This window comes from Leptonotus elevatus, chromosome 1 (assembly GCF_054856555.1).
Source record: "Leptonotus elevatus isolate MCC_2025b chromosome 1, RoL_Lele_1.0, whole genome shotgun sequence".
Classification (NCBI taxonomy): domain Eukaryota; kingdom Metazoa; phylum Chordata; class Actinopteri; order Syngnathiformes; family Syngnathidae; genus Leptonotus; species Leptonotus elevatus.
In genome coordinates this window covers 49,549,125-49,571,830 of record NC_141239.1, presented here as the reverse complement: position 1 = coordinate 49,571,830, position 22,706 = coordinate 49,549,125, and the positions used below count along the sequence as shown (strand labels likewise).

The 22,706-nt window shown below is 39.6% G+C and overlaps 4 protein-coding genes across 5 annotated transcripts; 1 reads left to right on the top strand and 3 right to left on the bottom strand.

Annotated features, from left to right (window-relative positions):
* Positions 1-38: 38 nt before the first annotated feature.
* On the bottom strand, positions 39-7,125 carry wbp2nl (WBP2 N-terminal like). Its single transcript, XM_086066956.1, has 8 exons — positions 7,052-7,125; positions 5,002-5,110; positions 4,772-4,910; positions 4,444-4,536; positions 4,155-4,355; positions 1,925-2,038; positions 1,143-1,225; positions 39-1,035 (listed from the first exon to the last, which is right to left on the bottom strand). The coding sequence occupies exons 1-8, from the start codon at positions 7,108-7,110 to the stop codon at positions 979-981; spliced, it is 855 nt and encodes a 284-aa protein (XP_085923082.1). The 5' UTR covers positions 7,111-7,125; the 3' UTR covers positions 39-978.
* Positions 7,126-7,951: 826 nt separating this feature from the next.
* Positions 7,952-12,088, top strand: LOC147184254 (zona pellucida sperm-binding protein 4-like). Its single transcript, XM_086084024.1, has 12 exons — positions 7,952-8,370; positions 8,457-8,581; positions 8,975-9,095; positions 9,193-9,327; positions 9,405-9,574; positions 9,675-9,754; positions 9,829-9,953; positions 10,021-10,204; positions 10,275-10,413; positions 10,491-10,557; positions 11,721-11,855; positions 11,931-12,088. The coding sequence occupies exons 1-12, from the start codon at positions 8,181-8,183 to the stop codon at positions 12,086-12,088; spliced, it is 1,629 nt and encodes a 542-aa protein (XP_085940150.1). The 5' UTR covers positions 7,952-8,180.
* A 739-nt stretch (positions 12,089-12,827) lies between these two features.
* rrp7a (ribosomal RNA processing 7 homolog A) lies at positions 12,828-16,276 on the bottom strand. 2 transcript variants are annotated; one of them, XM_086066937.1, is made up of 8 exons: positions 16,100-16,276; positions 15,710-15,784; positions 15,469-15,611; positions 14,882-15,007; positions 14,668-14,791; positions 14,467-14,564; positions 14,197-14,395; positions 12,828-14,086 (listed from the first exon to the last, which is right to left on the bottom strand). In XM_086066937.1, exons 2-8 carry the CDS (start codon positions 15,771-15,773, stop codon positions 14,001-14,003), a joined length of 840 nt encoding a protein of 279 aa, XP_085923063.1. In that variant the 5' UTR covers positions 15,774-15,784; positions 16,100-16,276; the 3' UTR covers positions 12,828-14,000. The 2 variants fall into 2 exon arrangements, with proteins under 2 accessions (XP_085923063.1, XP_085923072.1); XM_086066946.1 differs by lacking the exon at positions 16,100-16,276 and having other exon boundaries at positions 15,710-15,803.
* A 333-nt stretch (positions 16,277-16,609) lies between these two features.
* Positions 16,610-22,408, bottom strand: poldip3 (polymerase (DNA-directed), delta interacting protein 3). Its single transcript, XM_086066924.1, has 10 exons — positions 22,254-22,408; positions 21,449-21,549; positions 20,302-20,732; positions 20,173-20,217; positions 20,011-20,088; positions 19,699-19,920; positions 19,224-19,301; positions 18,966-19,095; positions 18,768-18,834; positions 16,610-17,514 (listed from the first exon to the last, which is right to left on the bottom strand). Exons 1-10 carry the CDS (start codon positions 22,319-22,321, stop codon positions 17,301-17,303), a joined length of 1,434 nt encoding a protein of 477 aa, XP_085923050.1. The 5' UTR covers positions 22,322-22,408; the 3' UTR covers positions 16,610-17,300.
* Positions 22,409-22,706: the final 298 nt, after the last annotated feature.

Genomic DNA, 22,706 nt, shown 5'->3' with positions numbered 1-22,706 from the left:
AGAAAAAGTGTGTACAAACAAACAAAAAATACGATAAATCAATAAATGACCATTTTATTAGATTTCAGTTAAACAAAATTCAGACAAGCATCATTAATTTATAGACACTATATGGATAAAGCAAACTTTCCATCCACACCAAGAAAATCCATTCAGGGTGTGCAAAGACCTGTAAATAGGTGTTAACCGATTAACAAGAAAGAAATGTTTCGCCTTCGGCAGTTGTGACAGCAGGCAAAGCACTGCTGTTGTCTAAATGATGAAAGCTGGTAACTGCATACTGGTCTAATTACAAGCAAGGTTTCAGCTTGCCTTTGCATACATGAATGCAATAGAGGCTTAAGAGAACAGGGTCACTCGGGTGAGCCCTGCTTTTCCACTATTCACCAATGTAAACTGGGAATATTGCACACTTTTTGATGACATACAATTGAATGAATACAGAAAAAGTGTGTCGTTTGAGTAACTGAGAAAATGTCATTACCGTTGCTGAGTGGGATCGTCCGTAAGAGACACGATGCTAATAATAGTAAAAATGATGAGAATCGGGACTTAACAAGGCCATGGGTGCACGACTAAAATCTATTCAACACACTCCTGCTATTGTATATGAATAACAAACACTCCATTCAAAAACTGTATAGGAAATACACATTGTAAATGACACCACTAAAATACACTGCTAATAATTTTGGTTGTTGTTAAAAGCTACAAGAATGAACTCCAAGAAAGTGTGTGGTGATACAGCTCTGTCATCAAAAAGAAAAAACATTCATCATCCCACCAAATCCTTTCAGCTTACTATATGAAGCAAAAACGGCTACAGAGGACTTTTGGGATTTTTGTGGGAAATTGAAAGTTGTCATTTCACAAAACTGTATTGTGAGAGACTGAGCTGGATGTTTTTTGTAATATGCCGTATACCGCAATCAGGGATCCATCAGATGATAAAGGAGGAAGAGTCCAAGTTGCTGAGCCTTAGTTGTTTTTCTTTTCAGGAGAATGTGGGTAAGGTGCATATGGAGGAGGCTGCTCCTTCATGGGAAGAAGAACAAATACATATGAGATGGTGTGTAGGAAACAAGATGAAACCAAGCCACATGACACGTCCACATTACGGGAATAACGTCAACGTGTTTTACCGTGGGCATGTAGACATTGTGTGGATTGCTGGGATTGTAGTACGCATTCCCCGCTGCTTCGGCAGCTTTGGCGTTACCTGGCCCTGCAACAAACACAAATCAGAAAGGCCAGACAAGGGACCGCTAAACATACAGTACAATTAAGTACATAACATCTATGCTCATTTCGATTAGCCCAGCTATAGCATTTTGCATATGTGTTAGCAATAAGCTAGCAGACTTCCGTTAAAATGAAATTACGGTTGAAAGGTTAATTGTCTTCTGTCAGGCTTTAAAACCTCAACTGGGACTGACAGCTTGAAACAAGCACGCGCAACATCTTATTTGGAGAAATGTGTGCGTGATAACAGACACTGAGCAATACTTTTGTGTTTTGGCATGAATTTTGTGGTTGTGGTCAGGAACAGTTGATACAGCTCCAAACATTGTTGTAAACGAAAGAAACTTGCACTGTGAGAATGAGGCACAAAAAATGTCAGTTGTCAGAATCCCCATCTAAAAATCTGCCATCACACACAGCTTGAGGATTCAGTCCGACACACAAAATCAGATGCCCAACACGTGATATCGCAGCAGATTCAAGAAATTATGAGGGGGGAAAATAGGAAATACAGCGCATGAGAGATCATGAGCTCCTCTTTTTTTTTTTTTAGGTGGCGTGATTTGAAGTGATTCACTTTGGGCCAGATGGATCACATCTGACGGGTGCAATGACGCAGACATGGAAGAGGACAACTGAAGAGATGGGGGGAGGGGGGGGGGCATGAGGAGAGGGGGCAGACCTGGAGGTGGCGGAGCTGTCCAGTTCTGGGGGGGTGCGGCCCAGTTTTGAGGTGGCCCCGGATATGGCGGAGGTGGGGCCATGTAGTCAGACCCTGTTGGGTATGGATACATTCCTGGAGCACAAGGCAAGTCTCGAGGTCAGAAATTATCACTTTACATTGCAGACACATCACTTGGCAGTTAGCAATCCATTTTTCTCCTTTCGGTCACTACAGCCATACTGTATTGCAATTATGTTGCAGGGATATTGAACTGTAAAGGAATTTTACATGGGCAGATATGAAAACTGTGCACCAAGATTATAATAATAATATATTTATTTTTTTATTCAGTTTGTTTTAATTACATTTCACAATAGATTTGGATACATACACACTAATATATATATTTTATGTTTTTTTGTTTTGTTTTTACAGCAAATTTGCAAGTCTGGACAGATTGTCAACACACAACGTCACCGATCTTGAGGTGCCTTAAGGCCAAACAGCTGTTGTACAGCTGGAAGAGGCAAAATATATAAAGTTTCAACTCAAATCAAAATGTTTATATATGAAATAAATTCCCCCAAATTAAAAGGGACATTTTCAGTGTCATTATCATCTTTTGTTTTCTACTTAGTTTTGCAAACAAACAAGGCAGCTTCAGTTAGTTATTGGGTTGTTGTTTTGAGTTAAAGGAGAAGGATACAAATATTCGACACAAAAATGATTTGTGAAAACAGTTATTATGACGCTCTGGTCCCATCTTGTGCCTCTAGTTTGACATACACGAAAGCACCACTCCAGAGGAAACAGAAATGATAGCGGGCACCCCTTTGTAGAGCATTATATAATTATCAACTATTACTTTATTTGTTTAAAAATTGCAAACTCACCTTTAAAAGTGTCTTATACATTCAAATGTTCATTTTTTCCCTTTGTTTTCATTAACAACAACAACCTTCCTGTATGGGGAGAGATTTGTCTCAAAAATATTCACACAAACATATTGGTCATTTTCACGTGTTTTTCAGATCCACAAATATATCCGCGATTTTCACGTCTTTCTTAATTTTGTGTGTGCGTTTTCCATGACTTTTGCTTGAGAGTTGTCGAAAGTGCGTTTGTGGATCGTTGCACACGCGCGTTTAATTTTAAGACAAAAATCACGCTGTTTCAAGATATTTACACACACACACGCAAGCGCTCAAATATTCACATGTGTCTAAGGCCCGTTCCTCCGCTGTAAAAAATATATAATTTTCCTCCTGTAAACATCATTAAGGATGTAATTTATACATGTATTTAAGGCAAGTTGTATAATGTCTCAAGTCTTCTTGTTTATGTTTAACAAATTTAAAACTTCACAAATCATGCTCTTTTTGGGAGGAGTAACGGCAGCCTCACAGCTTCAAAAGTCTTGGCCTAGCCGCTATCCAATAATATATGCAGATCAGTGCAGTGGCCGATAAGCAACGAGCCGTCTCCCGTTTAAAAATAGAAATTGAAAAACGGAATTCGAGCTGTTACCTGATCTTCTATTATGTGTTAATCGTACAAAATTCGGGGAACAAAATGCGACCTTAATTTGTTTCCCTCGAGTTTGTTGTAACTTCACGTGAAAGACACTCTTCTTCTTTGGCCGCTGCTGCTTAAGTGGCGTAGAAGAAGAACATTTTACAGCAGAAGAAGAGTGTTTTTCGAGTGAAAGCAAAACAAGCTCAAGGGAAACAAACTAAGGTCGCATTTTGTTTCCCGACTTAAAAATAAACACATAATGACAGGTCAGATAAAGACTCGATTTCTGTATTTCAATGTCCAATTTTAAACAAGAAAAAGAAACGGCTCGTTCCCGTTCAATGGAGACAGTAACACAGCCTCCCCGTGGACGGCGGAGGAACGGGGCTTAGACACATATGAATATCTGAGCGCTTGCGTGCGTGCGTGCGTGCGTGCGTGCGTGCGTGCGTGCGTGCGTGCGTGCGTGCGTGAATATCTCGAAACAGCGTGATGTTTGTCTTAAAAATAAATGCGCAACGATCCACAAACGCACTTTCGACAACTCGCAAGCAAAAGTCATGGAAAATGCACACACAAAATTTAAAAAGATGTGAAAATCGCGGATATATTTGTGAATCTGAACAACACGTGAAAATCACCAATGTATTTGTGTGAATATTTTTGAGACAAATCTCTCCCCATATTCCTGTGTGTCTTGTGCGCACAAGCAATTTCAAACTGTATTCCACACCTGGAGGAGCTGTTGGGTAAGGATAGCCCATGTTGCCAGCAGCAGTTGGAGGAGGCGGGTAGAATTCATTCTGCTGTGGAGGGGGTGCATAAGGGTAACCTTGGGGAGCAGGTGGAGATGGGCCATAGCCGTTCATCATTCCCGGAGAAGGGTAGCCATGATATGACGCATCGCCGTTCTGGGATGGGGCTCCACGAGAAGCTGTAAGACAGTGTGGCGCTTTGCAATGACTTGTGGCAAAAAGGCTGTGGTGACGGAACAATGCAATAACGGGAAGTCATGAAGAAACCATTTGTGGCCAGTTTGAAGAGATGCTGGCCAAAGTCGATGGCTCCTCCACTGGGGAATGACATCTTGAAATGGGCCTGACCCTCCCAGCCACCTGGTCAGAGATGACATAATATTTCAGTAGCGTTTACACATCAGTAAACCTCTTTCGACTTCATTTTGTCAAAGAATGAGCAATTTCACTTGATTTTGTTTGTTTAACTGTTGTAGACTGTAGCTAAGCGTATGAAACTGTTATTTAAAACACTGCTGCTACAGTTAATATGTTTTAATGGTGGTGACCGTTTAGAAATTTGATTATAAAATAAAAAAAAACACAGGACACCTACCACCCGGCTCAGCTGCCACTGTCCCTTTAATGTAGTTGGCAGCAAACACGGGCTGCTCGATGCTGCAGCCCTTCATCAGATAATAGGGGAACATGGCAGAACCCAGGCAATCCTTTGTATTACTGGACACAAACACCACCTAAGCCAGCAGGGTAAAAAGAAAGACAAGTCAACTTGACAAAGAAAAGAACAGCAAAAGTACCAGCAAATAAATGTAAAGTGGGCAGTACCCTGTACGGTGTGAGGTACACAGTGCCCTTCTTGGTCCCCCTCAGCAGGTCTGTTTTACAGGTGACATCACTGAATGATAGCTCCACGTTCTTACATTCCCTTAATATACTGGTGAGGAAAGAGAAAATAAAAATCAATCAAGAGTATGAAAACAGAATTGTTTTTATTGTATTAAAACAGATATAAAATTCTTGATTAATCGTGAGTTAACTAGTGAAGTCAAACGATTAATTACGATTAAAAATTGTAAATGCCTGGCGCCCCTAATTTTTAATAATCTTGTCTTAAAAAAAAAGATTATTAAAAGTATTTTTTTTTAATTTGGGGGCGGGGGGGGGGGGTTAAAAGAAAATATAAAAAATTAGGGGCATTGGGTGATTAAAATTTGTAATCGTAATTAATCGCATGACTTCACTAGTTAACTCACGATTAATCACAAATCATTTTATATCTGTTCTAAATGTACAAACAAAAAGTCTAGGTTTTCATACTCTTGTTAACAAAATGAAGAAAAAAAAATTAACTAATAGAAATGGTTAAAAATAATTTTTTAAATTCTATAGATGTCAATGGCAGTGAATGAGTTAACAAAAAGCAGTAATATACAGTGAAACATACCGATTTGTGATTTTGCATTCACATTTTAACCTACACGTGAATTTTTCTGGAGAACTTAACACTTTTGTCTGAAAAACTCACCGATCTGACCTTATCCTGTGTTCTTTCCGTACCACCTCAAAATCCCACAAAAACAAACAAACCCTGACCTGTTCCTTCTAAATCGCCATGTTAGCAAAGGAGAAGCTAGTGTTGTCTTGAAAGCAAGTACTGTAGCAGCATAATGGACAGTTCCATTACGAGGCATATAGCATTTGATTTATGGGTGCCCAATTTACCAAAAATATTTGACCGCATGCTTGGTTAATTTGTAGTTTGTGTTGCCAGTTACAGTTAAGCAAACTTCAGTTATGCCACCACTCGACTAAGATGAAATAAATAAATAAATAAATAAATGTGATTAAGGTAGCGTAATACCCTAACATGGCGGCAAAGATAGCCGGATCACTTGCAAATGTCACATAACACACAAATCCTTAGCCTAATTGCATAAGTGCCTCAGTCATTTTTAACTTACCAGTACCGTTATATCAATAAAGGTTACTGATTTTTTTTTTTGTGTGGATTCTCAGTCAGCTGCAACAACTCATGCCGAGATGCTCAACTGCAGCAACGCCTGACCTCTGCTCCTGACGTCACACAATAGGCCAATTCAGCACTCAATGCTACTCTGTGCACCGCAACTTCACTTTAAACCGGTTAACTTATTTACATTAACGTTTTTATGCAATGCAGTGCCAATTTTCTTTATTGAAAACGCGTAACAAAACTATTGTGATTTGGGGAGGGGCTAGGGGAAAAAAAATGATTAGGCATTTCACTTCGTTTCAGCGAGTCAAATTAATTTGATTTGCTTGGTCACGGAAAGAAATTACATTTGTATGTCAAGTTACCACTGTTTATTTAACGTTGTTGACCGTATTTAGTTTAATATTAGAATATCGTGCCACCGTTTCGCAAAAGCTTTGCATTAACACCTCTCAGTATGACGGAATTAAATTCTACGTCACTTCAAACTAAAAATAGTGCCCACATTACGAATGGTATATCTCAAGTGTATGATAACTATTCATTCGATTGTATTTGGTATAAAGTGGCCGACAAGTGTAACACGATAATGTAATGTCAACATCTAGGCAGAGTCTGACTTCCTGTTTTGAAAGTTAGCTTAGCCGCCATCCTTCGCCGAACATGAGCTAACACGACAGAGGAAGTTATCTTCATACTTTGAAAATCCGCTTCAATAATATTCTTAAAAACATCACGTGAACATTGCCAGCAACACAGCAGCGTTAGCAAAGTTAGGCTAAAGCTAAACTAGGCCACTAAGCTTGTTGTAGATTGGAAACTAAACAAGCCAACAGGAGGTTCAATTTTCCATTAAATCGCATTAGCAAAAAAACACAACTACAACAAAGGAAAAATTCATACCTTTCTCCATTGTTAATCAACACTCCGCCGTTTTGGGAGTGATTTCTGTTAAACGCCATGGTTGTGTAGCTGTTCGCTAGATCGTGTTGGGAGTTTGTTTGTGCTCGACCGACATGAAACGTCACCCGCGTCACGTCACCACACCAGCTGGACATTCGTAATTTCCCGTAAAATATCATCAAAATTGACTGATTACGTCCTTAAAACGTTCGTGCCTGAAGGGCACAATAAAATTGAAAATTCATTTTAAAACGGACTGGCCAGGTCATTTGTAGATTAAGGGTATTTTTGTGTGTATATACAAAATGCTTCATTTTAAATTTAATAATAATAATAATATGGGAATCCGATCCGCTTGTTTATTTATTAACTATAAACTATAATTATTTTTGAATGAAAAACAAATACATACATAGAATCAATTCTTGTTTGCTTATTTTATGAAATCTAATTGATAAATTTTTCAAACATTTTCATAGAAGAATGAAAACTTATTTGCATGAAATATTTTAATGATAAAATAATCAAACAATGCATGATCATTTTTAATTTAAAGTTTATTATCATTTCAAGTAAAATACATATTTTATTCATTTAATCTTTAATGTAATACATTATTTCATAATTAAATACAAGGTACCATAATTTAAATACCACACAGTAAAATTACCAATTATTTAATTTCTAAGCATTTATTTTACAAATTGTTTTGTAATATTGGATTATTATTATAATTATCCAAACAATTATTGAGATGAATGAAAAAGAGGGGAAATAACATTGTTTAGTAATTGATTAATGTTTAAAAAAAAAAAAAAAAAAAACTAAATAACTCTCAAATTATTATTATTATTTTTTTTTTAAAGAGCAATGTTTTTATGTGTGGCATTGACTAGCATATGCAGCTCAGTTACTTTTAGAGCTGGCTGGCAGTGGCTGCCGTCATCACATTTGGGCCATTAATCCATTGAATAATGGTTGCATTGTGTCTCTCAGTGAGCTCCAGCAGGCTTCCAACCAATTAAAGCTAATTGGTCTCTCACGTGTTACCTGCCTGCTTCAACTAGAGAACCGCCTAGTTAAAAGTGGGCAAAGCTAAAGAAAGACCCAGCTTTAAAGCTACAAAGAGATGAATTGTAATTTTGTAACATTTTGTTTGATTTCCATCATTTTGACCTTCAACTTTCAACCCAGCCTGTGTACCGAACAGGGCTCAACGCCATTTCAGAGGCGAAGTCTTGCCTTGCCCAAAGTCAGCTGCTTTCAAAGGGGAATAAAAGCTGTGTTTGGATCAAATATCAGTCATATTCGTGTAAAAGGTGAGTGCCGGTTTTGTGTACTGCCAAAAAGGCAACTATTAAGCTACTCACTTTGTAAATTGGTGGTCGCTTTGCTTTTATGACAGACAAATCAGGGGCCACATTTAGAGTGCATCAATCTGAGAGCTTGTGTGGCGTTAAAATGGCCAGACGCAAAAACCACAGTCTCGTTTTCTTCAGCACATATGACGGCTGCTACGCTCAAGTGAAGGTATGAAAATTTTGCATGATGTAATCGGCTCATATTCCAGAAATAGTAGAAATGCGGGTGTATCTCAATCAATTTGAATAGCACAGATACACTTTCGTTTCAGTAGCTCAATTGGAAAAAGTTAAACTTGTATTACGTTACATACATATTCACCAAACTATATTTCTATTTTATCTCTTTGTACATTCCAATTTTTGAGCTGGTGAATTTTGGGCTTTTGTTAGCTGTAAACATCTAAAAGATGAAATCCTGAACCATTTCACCCTGTGTTTAGTTAATCTATTGACTCTTTCAATTGAACTACATGATATTCTTAAAGAAAGTGTTTATCCCACTATTTGAATATGTCAATAAGTCAGCATGTAAACTGACATGACGACTTTGAAACCTCAGGGCAGTGAAGTGGTCGTCCCGCTGCAAGTCCAGCTGACAGGAGATGGTCGATGGTTGAGGGTAAACATCAGCTGTCCTCTGACAAGAAGACCCAGACAGAGGACACCCCTCCTGCCAACCAGTAAGTGTGGAGATGAGCAATCAACAAATGAGGGCACTGTTCCAAACTACAAAACCAAATCTTTATTACTTAATGGAAATGTGTCAATGTATTTCAGAATTCCAGGGAAAGTGTGCCATCCACAAAGACCTCCAAGTGAAGTGCGGCCAACAAGGATTGTCTCCAGATTCCTGTGCTGATCATGGATGCTGCTACAATTCCACAGATTCAACATGCTACTACAGACTCAATTGTAAGCTTCTAGAAATAATTACAATTTGACTTGTGCGCGTAAAGAGATGCATTTTTCTGCTCCGGCCCCTCTTCCAGCCTGCTCTCTGGATGGACACTTTGTGTTCGCTGTAGAAACGGCGACGGACTCGTCTATGCGCCCGAGAAGCCTCGCAGTCAAGAATCGTCCACGTTGCGTCCCTGTGATCACCACCCCGGACGCTGCCATCTTTAAGATTCACGTCACGGATTGTGGGGTTAAAACAAAGGTCATGCACATTCCTTGATTACAAACCTCCTTTACCAGTTGCTGTGAGTGGATTAGGACTACTAAATGTAATTTAGCTTAGCGACTCCACCTGCCTTTAGGTCAAGGGAGATGTCGTGGTCTATGAGTTATTGGTGGAGGAGCTGCCTGATCCAAGTCGAACGAACCACTCTTCATTTAGGTAATTTATATCACGCCCTCGGCCTTGTGCTGCATGAGCGTCTTTACTTTCAATTTGATTTATTTTTTCCTAAGTCTCCAGGTGGACTGTGAATATGAAGCATTGGCTGCAGTAAACCTGCGTTCCCTCAACACGGTGACCAACCCGCCACCTGTGGTTGCTCTGGGAACCATCGGAGTGCAGATGAGAATTGCCACTGGTGATAAAACAGGATCAGAGCGCCACTCCTGTTAGCTTTGAAATGAAGCATTTGCTCGTCTGTCTAGATGCATCCTTCACATGTTTCTTTGCGGAGGACGAGCTTCCACTGATAATGCCACTGCGTGAAACGGTGTATGTGGAAATTTCAATCGCCCAACCGTCGCCAGATCCCACCCTTTCGCTGCATGTAAGGGATTGCTTCGCCTACCCGGCATCTCGACAAGCTGTGTGGACTCTTCTCAATAACGGGTAAGGGATTAACAGATTCGCCGAATTGAGGGTGCGGAAGCTGCTAACTCGATGTTCTCCTCCTGGATAGATGCCCAAACCACCTGGATGACTCCAGAAGTTCAGTCCCTGTGGACAACCAGGGCAAAACGTATTCCCATTCCCAAGTCAGGAGATTTGATGTCAAGACATTTGCCTTTTTCAATAAAGGTCATCCAAGTGCGGAGGAAGTAAGCCTTAAAAAGACATGACTTTGTTCTAAAGTACAATGAAACTTGCCAACCTATTTGATTGTATCATTTCTTAGATGTACTTCTACTGTTGGGTGGAAATCTGCACCGAGGATGTGGACTGTGCCCAACGCTGTGCCATCTGTGAGTACTTGGCATCATGTGGGATGGATGTATTCAGTGGCAGACTCCTGACTTAACTCAATATTTTTATTATTATTACCACCACTTTCATGTTGCGGTTATAGAAACAATCTATCACTATACAAAAGCATGCAACTGTGCCATGTATTAATTAATTTGTAGCTACATCTAAAACTGCATCGTACTCGCCAGAAGTGCCGCTTATTTTGTGTTAACATTTACTAGTCCAACTTTGGTTGTAACAAGTTTTGCTCTGACTGACCAATCAGGATGCAAAAAATGCTGACATCGAGGGTCTGCGAAGGCTTATTTGGAATCTGGCTGGTTAAAAACGGTCCCATTGCTAAGAGTTTGGATTACATCTGCTAGAACACCAATTCTAAATGCATGTGGCAACACAGAGGCTGTGAACTGATTGGACAAAAAAATATATAACATGTACACTTAAACCCTGCATACTCGTGTTTCGGCACCTGCTTCTCTCTATCTATATAATATTTTGGGCTTTTTGCCCCCTCGCACTTTTTTTTTTTTTTGTTTGTTTTTTTGTGGAAAATTTATATTTATCAGCTTTTTTTATTTTTGGGGTGGAAGTAGAAAAAAACACTACATTTCAATGTGCGTCAATTAATGGATCACCAAAGAGTTGAGGCAACTTGATTAAAATAAGAAAAGGCGCTCTGAATTACTTGATTCTACACAATAAAATGCACCACTAGCATAGAAGCCACAGATCAAAACATTCGCAAGCTTCTATCACTTAAAAATAAATAAAGTTTTGCAAGGAAATATAGCAGTCCTTCCCTAATATGCAGGATGCATACTGTATAGCTCACTGGCCATTTTACAATGATCATGTACATTAAAAAAAAAAAAAAAAAAGTCATATGGATGTCTATGTGGCTTTTTCGTCACTAATGCAAGTGGATGTCAACCACATTACCTCTTCCTAGTTATTTATACATTGTCGTCAGTGGCGATTGCAAATATTAGGGCCTGTTGACGATGTAAGGGTTACACATCTGTGTTTATTTCTCCGACTTGAAAAATCCACTCATGAAGCATTCATACTTTAACCTACATAGGGCATAATATTGTTAGTATGACAGTAAAGCACTGGAAACCTCAGGCACAATACTAAAATGTTCCTATCCCCCACATAGCGTCTGAAGGTGAGAGACGCAGAAGAGAGGCTTCATTTGAAGCGCATGCCACTCAGCTGGTCTCATTAGGCCCTTTGTTGTTGTGTCAGAGTAGCACGACAATTCAAGACAATCCACGTGTTCAGCAGAATACCGGTAAGTCCAACTCGTGCCATGACCAGTCACCATCATATGGATCATTGATTGTTAATAATGCTGTCTCTTCCTCAGTACGTAAAGACATGCTATTTGTTCTCTGTGGCTTCGGGGCGGCGACAACGCTACTGCTGGTGGTGATGATGATGATATTGTGTCTGAGCAACAGGAAGTGTCACAAGCCAGAAGCAGCACAAGCCTCCGATGCTCAAGTTGAAAATGTGACAACATAATAAACATTTCACTTAACTCTCAGTTCCACTTTACTCTCTTTTTTTTTGTGTCCGTTTGCTCATGCAGTATCTGATTAACATGCTATTAATTAAGCTGCTAGTTCATTGTTTTCATTTAAATATAAATACAGCTGTGTATGCATGCCTGCCTTCAACTATGGAAGTTTCTCACGCGGGTCTCAGAAGTCATCTTAAAACTGCTGAGACTAGAAGCTGATGCTACGTTGCGTATCGCGGGCTTAACACAGACTGACTTTGCGGTCGGTCACTTACTATAAGGTGCCAATTTCTTGATGACTATAGTATGGTGGGTATTATTTTAAAAACAGTTTGGTAAATAATGACTTACAGCTGGCCCTACAGGCTTTTAAAAGTAAGTCAAATCAAAATTGTTCAGCATATGCTCAATGCGCTACTACTAGTCTAAACAGAATTGTGATTTAATATTGCATTTGTGTAATATGAATTAAACTGAAAAATCCACCTGTTTTTATCTTAAGGGACTGCCACTTGCTATAGAATGAAAATGACATCACTGTGCTAATTCTGCATTTGAGGGAAGTGGGAAGTCTGACTTTTCCGACCTTTGACCCGGGAAAAGTGCACTGTAACACTTTTGAACTGGTAGGTGTAAATTGCGAAGGTGGGGGAGGATCTGGACTTTACTGGTCGGCTTCAATCTGTCATCACTCAACAATGGCAACCCACATGGAGACACAGACCATGAATGGCAAAACAATTTAGATCATAAACAATTTATTTATTCAAAATAATGCAACGCGACTTGTATGGACTGTGTGAAGATAGTTATCTCACTGCATGAAGTTACTCTGAAATGTATGAAATACTTTGAAGATATGTGGAAGGTTTGCTGGAGTGAAATTAGACTTCCCACCTTCCTCGAATGCAACATAAGCCTATCACATGACCAATGACAGAAAACAGGTGAGCCTTGATTGGTTGTTACCGGCGCCCTTACCATAGGTGTCAAACTCCGGTTTTGGATGTTTCCGTTCTCCAACACAGCTGATATATGATCAGCTCATCAGCAAACTCTGCATAAGCCTGATAAAGATCCTGCTGATTGGAATCAGCTTGTGTTGGAGAACGGAAACATCCAAAACCTGCAGGACTGACTACGGCCCTCCAGGACCGGAGTTTGTGAAATCAGTCCAAAAAAAATAACCAGGTAGAAAACAAAACTAACATTTTCAAGTACAGTCTAGAATGAAACCCAGTTGACCAAAATTATATGATTCAATCAGATGAGGAATTTTTAGAAAATGTTTTCATGAGTTTTAAGTTCAATAAGTACACCAAAAGTGGCCCTCATGGAGCCAAAACATACAATCAGATGTAAACAAGATAATATATAGAATATTTGGGAATAGTTTGAAATTACAAAATCAAACAAAAATGGGAAGTTCCACGTTTACATTAACAAAGCTAAAAACTGATAAGAAAGGTGGTTGCAAATAGACAGCACAGAGCTTACCGTTAGTCTTGTTATTGTAAGTTCAAAATTGAACTTTAATCAAACTAAGCAGCTACAACTACAGAATTGAAAGCTGAATGTTTACATTATTACACTCATGACTATTCGGTATCAGTCTGAATTGAGATAAATTACTACATGACAGGTGTTTAAAAATCAAAAGTTTCCTTTATAGCATGAACACAAGTTATACATGATGAAGCCTTGAAAAGGGTGGAATGAAAACTGTCCCCGCCATTGTTTGTAGTTTTTTTCCCCCACAACAAGTAAAAGTCTACCACTGTCTAAAAATGAATGTCCCAATTTAAATGATGTATTGTGGTGTGCAAAAGCAGAATGATGATAAAATAAGCAACATCTAGGTTGCCGAGTGAGAAACAACGCAGTGAACTGAGCATATGTACAATGCTTGTTGCTTTAATACGGTTTGAACTGCCTTTGAGCCCTCAGGAGCGCTATTCTCTGTTTGTCCTCCTCAAACTTTTTCCTGAGTTCAGCAATATCTGAAACAGAACAAAAAAAAAACATTGAATGTATCACATTTTCACAAGTTCACTATGATGTTAAAAATCACCCCAGATGTTCATTAACAATTAAAACAAAGACCACTTACGTTGTTTCTGTGTGTTTTTATGCTGCCAGGAGTAGAAGTTCAAGAGCTCCTTCCTCTTCTTCTTCCCCATCTCCTTCCGCAGGGCCTTTTGGTTGGCGACCTCGCTGTGGGGTCGTGCCTTGTGCCCCCTGCTGACTTTCACCCAGCCCTCCTCATCCTCTTTTTGTTGCTCCGCCTCCTGCTTTAGGCGCTCCTCTTCCTGGTACAAATGAAAGCAAAGACATTAAGTCCACGCAGTGTGCTAGGAACAGGTAAAAGGAAAGTACTTACTTCTTCTTTCATCTTGTCAAAGTTCTTCATGAACTCATCGACTGCATTTTGCAGTTTATCCGGCTGGACAAAAGAGTCTTTGTACTGTTGAATCCATTCTACCGAGCCATACACAGGTCAGACAAACACAAGTTACAGTACAGAGGGACAGGGACGAAACAACATTCATTATGGAGTTATTAATGCTGAAATTTGACTTACTTTGTACACCAGTCTTAACTGTATGCTGAGTTGAGCAGACCACCAGAGGCACATTGTAAGGGTGCGATTTAGCTGCTGCAATACTGGAGGGTTTCTGGAACACGATGTAACCAACTTTGAAGCACTGAATGGACGACAGTGAGGAAAGGCATGAGATGAGAAGAATGGCAGATTGCACAACATAAATGATTCAACTACAATATTGTTAGTCTACCCGTTTTTCAGCTGGTTTGAAGAATGTGGACAGTGTAGACCCAGACTGGTGTGATAAGCCTGGGTGGTTACTCAACTCCACCGACTGAACAGAACCAAACTGTGAGAACAATTCCGTGATGACATCCTGAAAGACATGCACACAATTTTGGGATGAAATGATGCCTTGCATGGTTATTTATCTTTTTACTCAGTGGCAAGATTAGGTCTTCTAGTGTGTACTTGGTTTTCTTGGTACAGTATGTAGTTGATGACCCATTCAAATAAAAACACCACTGCTCTTACAATTACAATTGCAATTACACACACACAAACGTTTGTTTTACTATCTTTGTGGGGCCATCTCATAATGCATTTCCTAGCCCCTTCCCCTAACCCCAACCATAAAAAACGATTGCCTACGCCTATTCCTTACCCTAATAACATAACCCAATTCAAACCTAAACTCTAAAGCCAAGTCTTGACCCTCAAAAAGAGGTCTAAACTTGTGGGGCCCAGCAAAATGGGCCCACCCGTCAACTCTGTGAAATCCCGATATATTGGCCCCAATATGTAACAAAAACAAGACCACACACACACACATTGTACCTCAGAGCAGTATGGCGGTATGTTGAGGACAAACAACGTCCTGTCGAGCGGTCGGTGGGAACTTGTCGCTGATCGAACTTTGTGCTCCTTCACGCACAAGTTGTGTTCAGATTTCGTGTCCGAGTTAAACTTCAAGGGCAACACTGGAGGAGGAAAGGGGAAGATATTCAATTTAGCATGACGAAGATGTTTGTAATTTGCGGAACCCAGAAGCTAAACTACATAAATATTGCTCATATACCTGTAAATCCTCCAGGAATAATACAAGCCTTGTTGCTGGCATGTTTGCGCTTGGACGGAGCCATCTTGTTTTGACCTTTCACACCGGAAGTAAAATGAATCTGCTTTCCGTTCCTATGGTTTCGTACGTAAATCAGAACTCAACGAAATGTCATAAAGCCATAAATATAAAAATGAGAAAATATTTAGTATTTAAATTATACACTAAATTTCGCCTCTATCAAAGTAGTTAACATTTTATTTATAGTCACTGTAGGATGTTTGTCTTCCTGTAGAAAAAAAAAGAAAAAAGAAAAAAGAAAAAAGCACATTCCGAGGAAAGAAAATGTGATTTGACTTGAGTACTGTACTTCAATGTTTTAAAGCATTGTTCTATATATTTAACGGTCACCTGGATTGTGCGTCAGTCAAATTCAGTGGAGGCGTAGTAGTAGCCAGTAGGGGCCTTTTTATCTCCTTATAAAGACCCCGAATTCAATGTGCGTTGTGAGGAACCCGTACAGCGTTATGAAACAAATCACTTCTTTGAATACTGTATAAGACCAGAGACACTTGTGATCAAGACTTTTCAGCTAGTCACAAATCATGGCCGTTGTACAATAGCAGTGCAGAGATGTGCCAGCCTTCTTTAAAGCCCCCCCCCCCCACCAAAGATAGCGCTATTTGCTCGCCTCCAACACACCATTTGAACCCTCAATGCAATCTCAAGTGCTGTGCACATTACACAATCATTTGGAGGTCATCTATTACATTTCGACTTTATGACCAAGTTCTTGATAACCTTTCCCTAATCCTGCAGGACTGTGTTTCCTAGCACAAATTTAGCATGAAATAAAATTTACTCGGTAATAGATAATTTCTCAGGAAGCCAAAGTAAGAAAAACAAGTCTTTGACAACCTCTACAAAGCTACATTTTTAATGACATTTTAAGGACAAGATCTGACCTCTCGAGTCTTTTTCTAACTGACAAATCAAAAGAACAAAGTAATTTACAGTATAAAACAATGAGTAACATATACCGTACCGGGGTGAACAAAAATTTAAAGCCAGTCAATCATCAAAATGCTGAATGTCACACAATCAACAATAACAACACAAATTATGACCGGGTGAAACTGTTTAACATACAAAATAAACTTTGGACTTGGACCATCCTTCTGGTGATTTTATTTATTTAGCATTCTAAACGAACCCTTATCAGATATACAAACTATCTGTCCCATGTAATGAAACATTTTGGATTATTGAGTCTACTTTCTGTTGCACCTCTAAGAACTGAGCACAGACGGCTCAAAAGCAATAGCATTATAGACATCATAAATAAACCCCAATTTGATGGGTGGATTAAACACATTTGTGCTAATTTGTAGTATGACAAACACTTGGGTTGGCTTGTTTCAGTTGGGCCAATTTGGGAATAGCATGGGACATATAGCAGAGCAATCAAAAACAGGATGCTGCTCAAACCTCTTGAGTATTTATGTATGTTGAATGTGTAAAAACACTTTTTTTTTTATGTGTTGTGTGGCTGCTGTCCAAATGAAAACCACTGAGGATGCATCAATGTTATAGAACAGGTACGAGCGACAGCCTATATTTTAATGCGGAAGGCAGTGGCCTGAGAGTTGGGGGGCTCGGTGGTTGAGGAGGACTGTGCAGTGGACTTGAAGAGAGCTTTCAGGATAGTCTGGGGGTCCACCTCAGGGGTTGGCTGGGAAGCTCGCTGGCTTGCAGAACGTGACAATGAGGGAGGAAGGCCATCTTTCTTGGCCCCACTGCCTGCACCTGGGGTGTCGCTGAGCCGCCTGGAACAATAAGGCACGCGCTTTCATGTCATATTTCCAAACTTAGACAATGCAGCAATAATAGTATTCAACATTCTAGCCAGTCAGAATCACCTCTGCTTGTACATATTAAGACTCAATCAGTCTCTCAGACATATTTGTCTTTTTAGCACCCAGACATTTCAAACCCATGTACTTACTAATATATATAGTATTCTCCCATTTATTATAATTAATTAAAATTATAATATTATTATAAAATATATATTTAGCACTGGCATTTTAACCAAGCACAATATAAATTGAAACGTGCCCACACCGCAGACATGTTGGCTAATGGTACATTAAACACCAAACGAGGGTCAAGCATTTTCTGGCGGTGCGATTGCCATCCCGAAATCATATCAATTGCTTCATTTAGGGCGCCAAGAAACCTCTAGTTTATTACGCCGTCGGCACAAGTCTCAGGTGTTAGCGGCTAGTCGCATGTGTGTGTGTGTATCCAGGTTGACAACGGTTGTTTCTGTTTTCTCTATAGACTAGTGTTTCAGGACTCAGTCAGATTATTTTCCATAATCGTTCAGACCAATTTGCGTTCATACGTTCCAAATGGACATATTTTATATTTGAGTTGAATCATGTTATTTAATGGTTTTTGTGTTTTATAAAATAAAAGGAAGACAAAGTCCTATATCAAAAAATTATCTGATCCGTGATTCAAACCCGTAATCTGTTCCGAACCGTGAGTTTTTTTTATCCATTGCACAGTATTTAACACTTAATGAGACAAAAAAAAGGTGCATTAATATACATTAATTAAAAATGGATCAATAATAATTTTATAATTGAACCGTAACCCCTGAATCGTAAGGTGCCAAAAATTCCCGCCTCTACTTGTTAGTCAAAAAGTGTTTTGCAAGTTAACTCAAATTGAAGAAGATAAACTGTTTTCATATTAATTCATGGTTCAACTGTCTTTATTTTTAGCAAAGGCCGAACCTGTAAATCCAAAACATATACGTCTAACTAATTTGATGTTTTTTGTTATACTGATTAATTTAGTGCTTAGGTTTCAATAAAAAAGGCATAAAAGAGGACCTTGAAAAAAAATTGCATATTAAATCAGAATCACAACCACTGGATTTGATTTAGAAAAACAAAATCCTTCAGGCCTCATCAAGAGGGATGAAATTGTAGCACATTATACGCGGTCACAACTTACAGTGTAAGTAATGGATGCAAAATAAAGAATAAAGCCTATTGAGCTCACTTACAAGAGAATGGGCTGATCAGAAGTGATGACATTTCCCTGAATGTGTATGTTACACTTCATAGGCTGACCTGTGTGTGAAGCAGGACAAAAACAGCATCAGTGTGAATGTTTGCTTTCATGATTACGTATCACATGTACAGTATACCACAATATTGGCTGACAGATCAAGTTGATGGGTTTGTTTGCTATGAAGACTCACCATCCAAGCAGCGGTTATTGTACTTCCTATACGCACTCACGGCATCCTCCTTGCGGACAAACACCACTTCAGCTACGCCCACCTTCACCAGGCGAGCTCGCTTCAAGGCACCGCACACACAAAACAGCTCCTGTGAACAAATTCATGTGGAGGGACAAAGTACACAATGAGTCACCGCCGGTAGAGAACAATGTTTAGAACACTTACTGAATATTAAACATGGGAGTTTTCTTTGTAAATAGCCTGCGATTTACTCACCACTATGTCTTCCTCAGTCACACGGGGATGCAAGTTATTCACTGTAATTTTTGTTCCTTCCAATGGGCTGAAAACAGGCTAAAACAAATGAGAACAGAAGATGCAATGACAATAAATCACAACTCTGGCAAGAAAGCTTACTTTCCCATCTAAAATTGAAAGAACAAAATGATGTATTTCTACCTCTAGTCCTAGAAACGGGTTACAAGGATATAAATTTAGACACTTCAACACCACACACAATTACCATTAACGGTCACGTGTTCTACTGTGTACAAAGTTGACCTCAGTTTTCAAGGTTTGTGTGTTGGCTTCAAAATGTGTACTTGACACTTTTGAATAATGTACTAATGTGAGAACTGTTTTTAAATGGAGCTGGAGAATCATGTAAACACACACTAAGACTGGTAAAAAAAAAACAGATGCCACCACTTAAGTGGTCTGCTTCCACATGATGCGGGGTAAGGTTGTCTACCTGAGGGGAAGGGGGCGGCGCTGAGCTGTGTTGAGCTGAGCTTTGCTGGAGAGTCCTAGAAACAGGCTTCAATGCTGCAGCGGGAGGCCGTGGGGCCGCTGTACTGGTGGTGGGCCGAGTGGGGGCAATGGGGACGGGAGGACGAGGGGCTGAGTAAGCATCATTTTTAACAACCTTGGTTATTGGGGCTGACATGGAAAATGGGGAGCCCAATGGACCATCCTGTAAATGATCGAAATGGAATAGTTCAAATATGTAACTGTGAGACATAATAAGAAAGCATGTCTGTTTTGATGTAATATAAACACTTACCCGTGACTGTAGCAAATTGTTAGCAGTAGTGATTTTGAATTGTTTACTTGGGGGGCAATCATGATCATTTGAGACAGCCTGGGGGAGACAAGTTACAGTATTATTTTTTTTTACACTACAGTGATAAAAATATGAGACTTTACTGGAAAGTGAATATTTAACCTGTGTGTGTAGACGCATTCCACCAAGAACCCCAACTGGGCGTTGCTGTAAAATGAGGTTGGACAATTCGGTTTTAAGTTTGATGGTAAATATGCAACATAAACAGTGCAATGATGCACAAGGCCTAACCTGGATGGTCTTGGTTATTTTTAGAGGCAACAGAGTGGATGCCTGGGTTTGCGGCCCACTACTCATGCTCCTCTTAAGGCTCAGTCGATCACGAGCATCTGTCATTCCTTTGTTCAGATTGCTGATTGGGCCATCCCTCCCACTCAGTCCTTGCACGTTTGGGGCAAATAGCCTTGTGTTCACACCTGCAAAGTTGTTGTTAGCCTGGATCTTTATCTGCGGCACAAGTGTGTGGCTCTGCAGTTGGTGTGCCACTGCTGTCTTTTGGATGGTCTGTACAGGCACAGTGAACACATTCTGCTGCTGTTTACGCGAGTTGATCATCTGACGAGCATCCTTGACTCCTCCGGCTGCTGCTCCGCCCCTGCCGCGGATTTTAAAGCGAGCATCTTTCTGAATTAGCTTTTCTCTGGCATCTTTCAATGGAAAACCTGACAAAAGATGCACAAAACACAGGCTGTGATGAAAATATATGGAGAACGGGACTCACACAACGGACATGACTGTACAAAGTCTTGAGACACTACTTCCACATGAGTCATTTGACATAGAAAAGCAATCATTCAAAAAAATTTTTTTAAAGAGAGGTAAACTGACATAATTTCAAATTGATGGGCAACTGATAGGAACCAGAACCTCCCGCCACACAAAAGAGGAGAGAGTTGGATTATGACAATTTATGGCTGCTTCACCACAACACCATGCCTGCTCACAATGGCCTGAGCATCCAATAGTTCCTTGCCAAAATAATTTTGACGTGGCTCAGGCTCTGTTCAATTTCTTCCCTCTCTCCCAACCTTGAGCGGGTCATTAAGGGGACCCATTTTAAATTGTGGGAAAAAATCAAAACGGCCCTGACGGTGGCACTGCGGAAGATCCCACAAGAATCCTTCCATGAGCTAAGGATGGTGTGTAAAGGTAGGCCGGGAAAGTGTGTTAGATTCGAGGGGGAATGCCTCTAAGGGCAAAACTAGCAATAGTGCTTGTAGTTTGGATTTGAAACAAATATTTTGTGATACCAGTCGTGGAGGTTGACTGACAAACCTCATACACGCATTACCATGCTAACTCCACCTTACTAATAAATGGTAAATAAACAAGACATTATAACACTTTTAATAAGTAAATACTCATGTAACATTCTTACCAGCGCCTCCACCAAGTCGTTGTCGAACATCAGTCATACCAATCCTTTGACGGGCATCAAAAGAATTGCCAACACCTCCTGCACCCCGTCCAAACATGGTTCTGGAAAGGATGCAATGCAATAGGTTAATACATTCAGCAATATACAAATATAGCAATGCTTCAGTTGCCTTTGGATTATTAATCAAACCACAGAGAACAAGGGTAGTAAATGGGCGGTCAAATAAATATAATCTAACTTTGGAAGTCAACCGTACCAAGTTAACTTCGTACACACACAAGTATTGCCTGTGTAGCTCGGTATTTCTAAAACCATTACTTAAACGAACTAACCGATTAATTAATTGTCTCACCGTGTTATATAAGCACAGTTAAATAGGAATTGTTTTATATTTAGACGACATGCTACATTTTCGGAAGGCTACGTAGCTGCTAAAATTATCCAGTCTGCTAAAATAACATGCGCATGAAAAAAAAAAAAACTTACTAGGTCACGCAATCAAAATAAGTTGCACAACTAGCGCAATTCAACGGATATTGCTACCAACAAATATAATTGGTCAACGAATTGAATTCCAAACTGAATGAAAACACAATTCGAATGCAAATGGCCTAACATCGAGCTAATGCTAATACACGCTCGACAAGCGCTGGCTGTGGGACCCTGAGCAAGCTACCATTAGTTCACGATTAGCCAGAAATCTCCCAAATGCGCCTCGATTCTCTGTTAACAGTTTTACTGTAACAGTACAAATGTCCCAGACCAACAATTAATAAGGCGTATAGTAATTAAGCAGTCGTTTTACCGTTTAACTGGCACCTTAACGTTTATTCCGCGTTGTCTTATCACTTCATCCAAAGATACGTCCGCCATTTTGCAGCTCTATATTAAATTGCACATGCGCGGTTGTCGACGTTACGGACGGCCTGTTGGTTCAGAAAGTATTTTATATTAAATGCATTCTGCTATTTTTATCACAACGCACACTTATATTTGTTTACAGAAATTCACATATAGTATGTGTACTAACTATATAAAGTACAATGTAACTGACAAAAAAATACGTTTAATAAATAGAAGCATTCTTACAATCGATTGTTCTTGATTCGTGGCTCCGTCCTGCCTCCCATGAGCCTTTGCGCATATCATAAGTGAATCCACAATAAATTAACTACACTAAACTAAATCAAAACACGCAGTTATCAAACGCAGTTACTAATCCGGATGTGTTATAGTTAAGATAATTATAGAACAGTTT